The sequence below is a fragment of the Orcinus orca genome, chromosome 13, assembly GCF_937001465.1.
Source record: "Orcinus orca chromosome 13, mOrcOrc1.1, whole genome shotgun sequence".
Classification (NCBI taxonomy): Eukaryota; Metazoa; Chordata; class Mammalia; order Artiodactyla; family Delphinidae; genus Orcinus; species Orcinus orca.
The window spans coordinates 13,238,218-13,249,284 of NC_064571.1; the positions used below are offsets into that span (position 1 = coordinate 13,238,218).

The 11,067-nt window shown below is 51.2% G+C and overlaps 1 protein-coding gene across 2 annotated transcripts; it reads left to right on the forward strand.

The window, feature by feature from the left end:
• Positions 1-3,003: 3,003 nt before the first annotated feature.
• CD8A (CD8 subunit alpha) lies at positions 3,004-10,792 on the forward strand. 2 transcript variants are annotated; one of them, XM_004286651.4, is made up of 6 exons: positions 3,004-4,259; positions 4,348-4,713; positions 5,288-5,398; positions 5,582-5,692; positions 6,987-7,017; positions 9,198-10,792. In XM_004286651.4, exons 1-6 carry the CDS (start codon positions 4,211-4,213, stop codon positions 9,247-9,249), a joined length of 720 nt encoding a protein of 239 aa, XP_004286699.1. In that variant the 5' UTR covers positions 3,004-4,210; the 3' UTR covers positions 9,250-10,792. The 2 variants fall into 2 exon arrangements, with proteins under 2 accessions (XP_004286699.1, XP_012394903.1); XM_012539449.3 differs by having other exon boundaries at positions 4,041-4,259; positions 5,585-5,692.
• The last annotated feature ends 275 nt before the right edge of the window (positions 10,793-11,067 follow it).

Consider the following 11,067-nt stretch of genomic DNA (forward strand, 5'->3'; position numbering starts at 1 on the left):
CTTCCTCCGTCTCCTTCTTTTACCTTCAACCATACCATTACTATGTATTAAAACATGGTATCAGCACCATCTTGATTAGAAGTCAAGTGCCTCATTCTAAGCAACCTCTCTCCTATTTCTTACCTTATCTACAAACCAGCCACTTTGTAAAGCCTTTCCTGAGCACTCTTACCTGAAATGAGCAATCTCTACCTCCTCTGATCTGCTTTACGCTGCATTTAGCTTTTACAAAACAAGAGTTTCTTAAAGACCAAGTGTGTGCCATGGTCTATTAGGCACCACAATATAAACATGAACAATACAAGGTCACTTCCTCAAGACACCAAGGGTCTGGTCATCAAGCTGGATGAGCAAACAAACCATTGCTGTGCAGAATAAGTGCTTCAGTCCAGGGATGCCCAAGGTCCAGGTGACACTGAGAAGCATATGGTCTGTACTGCCTGGGAGCACAGGGAGGGGGCAAGGGGCTGAGTCCATGAGGAGGAGATGCTTGAACTGGGTCTTAAGGAAGAGGAGTTTACTAAGCAGAGAGCAGAGCTGAGAACAAGCCAGGCTAAAAGAATAGCATGGAGGCAATGGCACTGAGGTGGAAAGGAGCAGGGCTCCTTGGAGAAACAGAGAGGCACCAAGCCTAGGAGGTGTGAAGGAGGCAAGTGGGAGGGGACAAAGATGAGCTGCAGAGACGAGTGTGCAGGGCCTCAGACAACATCTGGGATCCCCCAGTTTTCTGGGGGATCATGGGAAGCCCTTGCAGGATGGAGCACAGGGTTGGCAGGACAAGATCTTCACTGAAAGGGACCAAAAGCACTGGAAGAGACCAGAGTAGAAGTGGGGTGGCCAGTTAGGAGACCACTGCAAAAGTCCAGACAAGAGATGACAGTAGCCCCGTTGAACTTGGGAGTCTGGGGGGTGGAAAAGTGGAAATGGCAGAAGTGAGGTAGAATTAGGAGGTATTTGTGATTGAGATAAAGCAAGGCTCTGATAATTCTAGAGTTCAAAGGCCTTTCTAGGCCCAAACAAGCTAACTCTGTCCAAGGAGACGGTAACGTCTCTTGGACCGGCAAGGGGAGATAGCAGGCAACTTCCAACACCGTGATTCCGGGTTGGCCCTGAGTCAGCGTCTTAGGAGCTGATTAATTTCCTACCACTGCCCTGCGCAGTTATGCGTTCTGAATAGTCTTTAATTAATGTAAAAAAGTATTTCCATGGCTTAAGAACATACACCTTGAGAAAAAACAAAGACCTGTTTAAATTCAGCATAGAAATGGGTTGCTCTCTTACCCTCTCTCTCTCTCTCTCTCTCTCTCCCTCCCTCTCTCTCTCTCTCTCTCTCTCTCTCTGGATATCTAAAAATAAGGAGTTTATTTGACAGAGTGCTACAGTTCCCCTTTCTTCATCCACCCCATGTGAGTGCCACACAGTGTGGGATGTGGAAGCTTACCTGGCAGGTCCCACCCAGCCCTCTGCACACCTGGCCCTGCAGCAAACAAGCATCCCCAGAACTTACACAATTGCATCTGTTCTCCTGTTTGTTGCAGGGCGGATGTCATTGTGGTTTCATTGAGAATCTACGAGTTCTGCGAAAAATATCATTGGGGTCGCAAAGCCTCCTTGGTGGGTTTAACATGTTGCCCTGACATCCCCCCATCCTCTGTCATGCTCTGCACAAAAGGGGCTGCCACACACATGGCTGACACTTTTCTTAACTGCAAGGCTGGAAGACCTCCAAACCAGCTGCAGTTCACTTCCAGGAGACTGGGATAGGACGATTCTATTTTCAAGTCTTGTACCTCAGAATCTGGCCATCATCGTACTCAGGGACCTGGTTCCCAAGATCCAAATATCTGCAGGTCGACTCTGGCTCTCCTCCAATGCTTCCTCCACCAGCAAGTTATGCCTCTGTGGCTGACCATCCTCTTCACCACCTCCTGATTGCATCTTTTGGCCAGAAGGGCCATCTAACATTCCTGCAGTGGGAACAGAGACGAAACAAAATGGGAAACTATCTAAAAAGAGGATTGCCTTGTCAGTGGCCTATCTGGACTTGGCTGTTCCTTTGTCACCCTCATTGATGTAAGTTAAGGCACAGCACTGTGTCTACACAGCCAGGAACACACACACACATATATTGATATGCCAGGGGACCCACTGCTGTGTGCCACAGTCATATTTACAGTTACAAAGGGTTTTCCTTCCCCAACCTGCCTGTCTTCCATCTGAAAATGTTACATGTGCATGAGTGACTCCTCAATGATACAGATACATTGTATCTACTACAGCCTTACTAGTAATTGCAAAAATTGAGAAACTGCTTAAATGCCTATTAATAGGAAAACTAAGTTAGGGAACACCCATATAAAATGCACCTCTTTAGAAATATGGAGTAGATCTACAGGTGCTGACATGGAAAGCTTTCTTCTGCTGTTAGACAAGAAAGGCAAGTTGCAAAAAATATGTGTATAGTACAACCATGTGTCAAAAATGATGTATAAACAGCTGTTTATGCATAGATTATATCTGAGGAGCACACTTAACTGTTAACAGTGGTTTTCTCTGGAGAATGAATGATGGCGAGGAGAGCTGAGACAGGGAAATTTCCCCATACTCTTTTTTGTATTGTCTGAAGTTTTCCAAGAATATATAACTTTTGTAATTTAAAAGACACTTTTAAAAACATGTCTAAATATAAATGGTCCACGTTAGAGTAAGCACCTTGGATGCTTTGGGCGGAGGGCGGGGGGAGAGGGTTGAAATTAAAGTAAAAAACAACAAAAAAAAAGCCCACCCAACACTTAAGTTCAGACCGCACGAGGGGAGTACAGTTCTGCAAACACAGCTCAGCCCAAGCTGTGATGTGACATGCGACCTCGCGGTGGGGGGGGGGGGGTTTGTGGGGGTGGGCGTGGGTGTGTGTCTGGAACATAGTTCTCGCCACTGCCGCGGGGCAGAACTCACGGGTTGGGTAGACACCTGGAACAGATAATGCCAGGTGGCTTGTCTCTAGAATCAGGAAGCAGCAGCATGAAGGGCACCCACTATGGGATGCAAAGTGGGAAGACCCTGAAGAAATGAGAGAGGGCACCCACTATGGGGCGGAAGGTTTCCGGACGGCAGCAGACAAAAAAGAAGTGGCCAAGTGTGTGTCAGGTTCAGACGGGGAGAACTGTCTCCACCCAAACATTCACCCAGGCTGCACACTTGTCCCCACCAAGCAGTCATAGACAGAGGTACAGAGGGGTGAGGTCCAAGTCCCCTAGCACGGGAGCGGGGCCCGGGGTGGAAACAGAACAGCACTCCAGGCATAGGGAACAGCAAAGGCAAGAGAAGCCCACAGTTTAGACAATCTCAAGCCCTGTGGGATTGCAGTGGTAGGTGGATGGGAAAGACCAGAGCAGAGGCTTGGGAGGAGCCAGCACCCAAAGGCTAGGAGCCAAGCCAGGGCTGAGCTGCCACGCAGTCCTGCAGGTCATGGAAGTTTGCGGGAGTGACACCATCGGATCGCCTTTCGGAGAATAATGCTCACAGCAGGGTGCCTGGGGGACTGGCCAGGGGAGGGGCTGATGTGGAGGCTGCTGAGTGGACACCGGAAGGAATGAGGCTGTGTGGCCAGGTTCAGCTGCTGGGGAAAGCCTGAAGGGTATGGTCAGCAGAGGTCACACAAGCCTTGAGTGGCTGCTGCCCCTTGGATTTCCGGAGGAGTGGGCCAGTCACGAACTCCTCTTCAGCCCTCAGGGCCCATTTTACGGCCCCAAAGCCCCAAGGTGCCGGTGCTAGGGCCACTTTAAGTGAGGGCAAAGGAAGTGGACACTTCTCTCTCCTTCCTGCTCACTCACCCTCCCTTCTTGAAATCTCTCATCTCTATCCTCCGCCGCTGTCACACCCACAGGAGAGCCATTCCAAGGGCCACTTCCAAGCCCCTTTCCTTGTCCTCAAACCCGTGGTTCTCAACCATTCCCAGCTTCCTGTCAAGGCTGCCTCGACGGCCCCCATTCACGGCCCCCAGCCCCCTCTCTGGGCTGGAAGGTGACAACCGCGAAAAGGAGGGCGACTCTCTCCTCCGCGGGGCTTCACGTGACATCACATCCTCCGAACGCGAAATCGGCTCCGCGGCCGGCCGAAGGGCGCAACTTCCCCGGTCGGCGTCCCACTGGCTCCTGCGCTCCTCCGCAGCTTCGAGCCGCTAGCGGAGCGGCGCCGCGGGGAGCGCGCCATGGCCTCGCCGGTGACCGCCCTGCTCCTGCCGCTGGGCCTGCTGCTCCGTGAGTTGGCGACCCCTGGGGAAGACGGGGCCGGGGCTGGCGGGGGGCGCGGGGCTCCCGGCTCAGCCTCACTACGTGTGCCCCGCAGATGCCGCCACAGTCCTCGAGTCATTCTCGTTCCGGATGTCGCCGGTGCAGGTGCAGGCTCGCCTGGGCGAGAAGGTGAAGCTGCACTGCGAGGTGCTGCAGTCCAGCATGACGTCGAGCTGCTCCTGGCTCTACCAGAAGCCCGGGGACGCCTCCAGACCCATCTTCCTAATGTACCTCTCCAGCACGCGGTCCAAGCCGGCCGAGGGGCTGGACACCAGTTACATCTCCGGCACCAAGGCCGAGGGCGCCAACTTCCACCTCACTCTGCACCGCTTCCACGAGGAGGACCAAGGCTACTATTTTTGCTCGTTCATGAGCAACTCGGTTATGTACTTCAGCAATTTCGTGCCTGTCTTCTTGCCAGGTCCGGGCGCCAGGGGCGTGGCACCTCTCGGTGTGGGGTTTGGGGCTCAGTCTGAGTCCATTTTTCACACGCTTCCAGCCTCTTAGCGCCCCTCGGGGTTACTTAGATACTGTTCCCATTTCACAGATGAGGAAACTGAGGCTAGGGCTAGAGTGCGACTGGATAGGAACTGAAGATGGCTTTTTAGGTCCGGTTGATCTGGGCTCGAGTTCCGGGCTTGTGTGAGCCTGGGCAAGTTGTACTTAAATTCTCTGAGCCTCCCTTTGCTGGTCATTAAAATGCGGGTATCACCTCCAAGCCCACGAGGTTTCCGGTGGAGCCCTGGAGAGAGGCCGGGCGGAGGGGAACGGGCCCTGCATTCACGTCCGAGGCGCCGGGTACGGTTCGCGGACCAGGAGGTCCCACCCCATCTCCCCTGCCCTGAGCGCAGAGCTCCGCGAGGGCGGCGGTCTACGGCTCCTCCAGCGGAAAATCGGGAGGAGGCGCCCACTTGGCCAAGGCGCGCGGAGCGGTGGGGAGGGTTCGCGTGCACAGCTCCAGCCCGGCCCCTAACCACTCTCTGTTGCTCCCGCAGCGAAGCCCACCACGACGCCGGCGACGCCACCAGCCACGCGGGCGCCCACTAAAGCGTTGCAGACTGTGTCTCCGCGCCCAGAGGTGTGCCGGCCCTCGGCGGGCAGCGCAGGTGAGGCGGCCGCGGGGAGAGCCCTCGCCAGGGGCAACCCTGATCCTGAAGGTGGAGCCGAGGGCAGCCCGAGTGGTGGGGAAACCGAGAGACGGAGCCGGGAGAAGGAAGTGCCCCGGCTGGCTGGGTGGGGTGAGGGATCCCGGGCCCGCTCCTAAATGTCGGCGTCTTCTGTGTCGTCAGTAGACACAAGGGGGCTGGATTTCTCCTGCGATATCTACATCTGGGCGCCCCTGGCCGGGACCTGCGCCATCCTTCTCCTGTTATTGGTCATCACGGTCATCTGCCACCGTCGTAAGTCCTAGGGAATCGCGGCGGGGAGAGTCAGCCCGACTCCCGCCCTTTGCGCGGCTTCGCTCTAGGCAGCCCTTGCCGGGAGTCGGGGTTGCAATTCCTGGGACTCCGAGCTGCTCCGCAGGGCCAGGCGCAGCCTTTGTCTTTCCTGGAGAAAGAACGCGGGAAGACGCCTTCGCGCTGCTCTTTCCACTCTCCGGGAGGTTTTTAGGAAGACAGTGCCCCGGAGCGGCAGCAGCAGGGGTGGGATGTTCCATGGGCAAAGCCTGTAGCAAGCGCACAGGTCTGGGCTTATTACAAACGCCTGGGACAGGGGGCAGTGGGGGGGGGGGGCGCGGTGGGGGGGGGGCTCTGTGGCCCTGGGACTTGTGCCTGGGAGGGCTGGGTCAGAACCACGACAGGCAGTGGTTTATCCTTGGTCTCCCTGCTTGCGAGCCCCCCACCCCGTCTTGGATCCCACGCAGGTGATTGTACTAACCCACGTTCACCCACATCTGTATTTGCAATGTTTTTTATTTAACATCTTTATTGAAGTATAATTGCTTTACAATGGTGCGTTAGTTTCTGCTTTATAACAAAGTGAATCAGCTATACATATACGTATATCCCCATATCCCCTCCCTCTTGCATCTCCCTCCCACCCTCCCTATCCCACCCCTCTAGGTGGTCACAAAGCACCGAGCTGATATCCCTGAGCTATGCAGCTGCTTCCCACTAGCTATCTATCTTACATTTGGTAGCGTATATATGTAATGTTTTTTAAATTGATACAAAGAGGGATAGGAAAGAAGCCCTCACCTGGACTCTCAAGAGTTATAATCTTACTTACTGTATAGCACAGGGAACTATGTTCAATATTTTGTAATAACCTATAATGGAAAAGAATCTGAAAAAATATATACGTATTGTTTGTATAACTGAATCACTTTGCCGTACAGCTGAAACTAACACAATATTGTAAACCGACTACAATTTTTAAAAATTTTAATAATAACTATTAAAACCATGAAATATAAATATTATATCATGCTTTCTTTACAGCTTATTTCTTTATAGTATAAATTAATCTTCACAGTGTCAATCATCATTATGCACTAATGTCATTTTACAAGTTTATGTCTTTTTTTATAATGTCGATGTAGTTATTGTTTGCTTTACATAAAATAGTCATAGCCACACTAGGAAAAAAAAAGTTATAATCCTAAATAAATAGGAAAAGTGAAGGAGAAACCATATTTGGGAACTATTCGTCGTGATGGGGCAGACACTTTATCCCTTCTTTTTCCTTATCCAGGGAACCGAAGACGCGTCTGCAAATGTCCCAGGTGAGTCTCTTATAACCTCTGGGCCTGCTAACCCCAGGCAGCCCTGGACACAGGTCCTGGCTTCCCAAGCAGCAGATGGTGGGAAACTTTCCCAGAGAGAGGCCATGGCAGTGGAGTCCTGGGGGCCAGGGAGTCAGCATAGAGCCTGAACAAAGAGTGGCAGAAGCCTGACACTGGGGAGAAAATGGAGGCCCAGGTCGGGCTTAGCGGGAGGGAAGTATGACTTCAGGAAATGTCTGTCTTATTTGGCCTAGTATCAAAAAGCCCATCTGAAGGATTCCCCCGATTAATCCTAGCTCCTCCAAAGACCTGAGGTCAATTTATCTGGATGATTCCAGCTGGGTCTTGTATTTTTCTTAAGAAAACTTATTTTTTCCTATTGGCTTGGTCTAGCCTTTTTTGAGACAGCCAATTTTATCACCTGAACCAAATAAAGAACGGCCTCAGTTCCTAATTTCCCTGTGGCAATTCGGGGCCTCGATTTGCTGCCAAGGACTGCAGTGGGAAGAAAGGAGGACCAGGGGTTAGGGGCAATTAGCTATCTGGCAGTCCGACTCCCTCATCCAGTTCCAGCCCATGATCGTTCTGAAGTGATTAGGCAAAAACAAAAACGAAAAACAGTGTCCGGAAGAGAGGCCTCAGTCTCCTCCCTCCTTCGAGCTTCGGCCACGCAGCGCTGTGCTAACATCTAGCAAGCGCCCACTCTAGCCCAGCTCTGTGGCGGGACTTACACCCAGGGTCTTCCTCATGCTCACAGCAACCCCACGGGGGAAACACCGCAGTGCCATCTCACAGATCACTGGCTCAGAGATCAGGAAACCTACCCAAGGTGGCAGAGTTATGCTTACACTCCAATTATCAAGAATATTGAATAATAACAACCATTCGATGAAAGCCTAAAGTGTACCAGTGCCATATATCACTGGTACACTTTATATATATATATATAAAAAGTTTCAAGTTTCATAACAACCTTTAAAATAGTTACTGTGACCACCGTTTTACAGACGAGGAGACTGAGCCTTTGGACGTTTAGTGACTTGTCCAAGGCCATACTGCTAGCAAGTAGCAGAGCTGCAACTGCTATTCAAAGCCCAGGCTCCTCTCTGTGGCTGGGGGCCGAGGCAGAGGGCGTTAACGATAACCAACTATATTCACCAGTTCCTTTCGGGAGGTGAAAATGTTTCAAGTTTTATACCTGGGGTTCGCATTTCACACTCCTTGATATTTCTCTGCAGGAACCCAAGTTCACTGTCTTATACATCATTATTTTTAACAGTGGAAATGGAATGAATTTCCAATGCATATACTAGAGGTGATATACCAAGGGGATGAAGACTCTTTAAAAGCAGAGAAGGATTTTTAGCAATTTCAATATTCAGGGTACAGTTGGGAGCTTTTGGAGGAGAATCGTCCCTTATCTCTATCTTTTCTGAAAATTCTCATTTTGAAATGAGCCACTGAGAATAAAACTCTGCCCTGAAATACAAAGCTACGCAGGTTAAAAATCTGCATAAAAATATGAGGAACTCACACACGAGTTAATAAACTCAGTGATGACCAAGGGCAGCTCAGCTTCAACACAGAGGTTTTGGAGGATGGTGTGTGTAGACATGACACTCACGATGAATCAGCCCGTTTAGAAGGTGCCAGCCCAGTACTGAATTAACACATTTTTAGTGCAGCATCAAATTTGGGTTGTCAAAGGGACTTTCAGGTAAAGTAGCTCTGCTTGGTTGACGACAGTGGTTCTTTCACATCCTCCCCTATCACTGTGATCCTCCTGAGGGCTGAGAATCAAGTCAGATGATGGCTTGGTTACCAGCCTGCTTCTCCCACCCCCATGGGGACCTTGACAAAGTCTCTAAGAAGCTGGGCTAACTGGCTTCAGATCCTGGCTCCACCACCTCCTAGTTGTGTGACCTTGGGCACGTTCTCTAACTTCTCATCCCCCGTGGCTACCCCTCAGGTTGCCATGAGGATGAAACAAGGTGGCACAAGGAAAGCTCTTGGCAGGGCTGCTGAGGTCATTCACCCGGTGCCATGCTGGTGCCGCAGGGACAAGTCCTCAGACCCCCATGAAGGCTGGGAGGTTGGTGAGGGGTGGGTCGACACGGGTGGATGCTGCGTCGCATTGCAGGGGCTCTTGCTGCAGTGATGGTCACCTGCCTCTCTTCCAGGCCTGTGGTCAGACAGGGAGGCAAGCCCAGCCCTTCAGAGAGATGCACCTAACATGCGACGGGCCCCGCGTGACAGCCACTACAAGACTTCAAACTGAGAACTCTCCTGACAGGGAGAGCAGGAGTCCTTCCCTTTTGGTTCCTCCAGCCTTCCTTCCTTCCCTATGTATTCATTCTCATTAGTATTGTTTTCCTGGGGGTGGGGTGGGAAGAGTTAACTTTTTCTTTACGTGTTTACTTTGATTGACACAAAACGAGACTCTACCATGTCTAGGGTACACCGCAAGGGTTATAATACCGTTGTGCTCCCATATTGGGGTAAAGGGGAGGTAGGCCAGAGCTACCGCAAGCTGTGTTCTCGGAACCAGGCTGTGAGGGCTGGCGGGGGCCTCGGCACCCACTCAGCCCCAACCTCTTCCCCAGCCATTTTACAAAGGAGGAGGCTGAAGCCCAGAGATGGGCAGCAGCTGTATCAGAGTCCCAGCAGGGCTCGGGGCTCGACCTCCACACAGTCCAGGTCTCTCTTCTGGAGGCCTCTGTCTCAGAATGGGGAGCTGTGTCTCAAGCCTCAAGAGAACAAGTGATTTTTTTTTTCTTTTTTTTTTTTTTTTTTTTGCAGTACGTGGGCCTCTCACTGTCGTGGCCTCTCCCGTTGCGGAGCACAGGCTCCGGACGCGCAGGCTCAGCGGCCATGGCCCATGGGCCCAGCTGCTCCGCGGCATGTGGGATCTTCCTAGACCGGGGCACGAACCCGTGTCGCCTGCATCAGCAGGCGGACTCTCAACCACTGTGCCACCAGGGAAGCCCACAAGTGATTTTTTTGAGCACCTGTGATAGACCCATTACTGCGCCCAGAGCCCCGAGGAGGTAATGAAATAAGACAAGAGAACTTGACAGAGTTCTACGATGTAGCTGAACAGGATCAGACCTTTTAATAATTAAGCGCGAGACAATACAGATGACAGGAATTCCTCAAATAAAGTGGAAGGGGTGAACTGAATCCTGGAAAATGAACAACTAGACCTCTGAAGAAAACCTCTGTGAAATCCCAAAGTGGAGGCAGGATGGTTCTCCCAGCCCTTGCGTTGCAGAAGGACCCATGAAAGAGGAGAGGCTGCCCTTTGCAAACACGATTTGAGCATCAGGAAAGCTGAATGGAAGTCAGCTCTCTCTAAACTTGAGATTTTGTATTTGAACATGCTCCTGGGATCATCGGTGAGTTTTTATAGTTTGTAAAGGCAGAATGGTGACAGCAGCTGGTACAGGCCCTGGCCTCCCCTGGACCAGCAGATGTGGGAACGTAGCAGACAGACTCTGGTGAGGAAGCTAAGAGCCCAAACTGCAGCCCTACACACGCATTTCCTCTCTTACCATGTTGTAGTAGAAATGCATGCTCATTGGAAGAAAAGACTTAAATAGATAAGGTAATAAGAATCCCCCATAATTCTTTACCTCAGGAATAATCCATTGTTAATATTATGGTATACATTCTTCCTGATTATTTTCTATGCATATATATAAAATATATACTTTTTAAAAATGGGATTGCACTATGCTTTTATAAGTGGCTTTAATAAACAAACATTTATGGCAAACTCTTTTTTTATTACTTGGCTGCATCGGGTCTTAGTTGCGGCACGTGAGATCTTCGTTGTGGCATGCAGGATCTTTCGTTGCGGCGTGTGGGCTTCTCTCTAGTTGCAGCACGCGGGCTCTAGAGCGCGCGGGTTCAGTAGTTGTGGTGCACAGGCTTAGCTGCCCCACGGCATGCGGGATGTTAGTTCTCCGACCAGGGATCGAACCCACATCCCCTGCATTGGAAGGCGGATTCTTAACCACTGGACCACCAGGGAAGTCCTATGGCAAACTT

What these genes read in the sequence shown, in the direction of transcription:
- CD8A (XM_004286651.4), top strand. Translation starts at nt 4,211, where the DNA reads ATGGCCTCGCCGGTGACCGCCCTGCTCCTGCCGCTGGGCCTGCTGCTC. An exon ending in CGTGCCTGTCTTCTTGCCAG is followed by an intron (nt 4,714 to 5,287) that starts GTCCGGGCGCCA and finishes TTGCTCCCGCAG; the next exon opens with CGAAGCCCACCACGACGCCG. An exon ending in GCCCTCGGCGGGCAGCGCAG is followed by an intron (nt 5,399 to 5,581) that starts GTGAGGCGGCCG and finishes CTGTGTCGTCAG; the next exon opens with TAGACACAAGGGGGCTGGAT.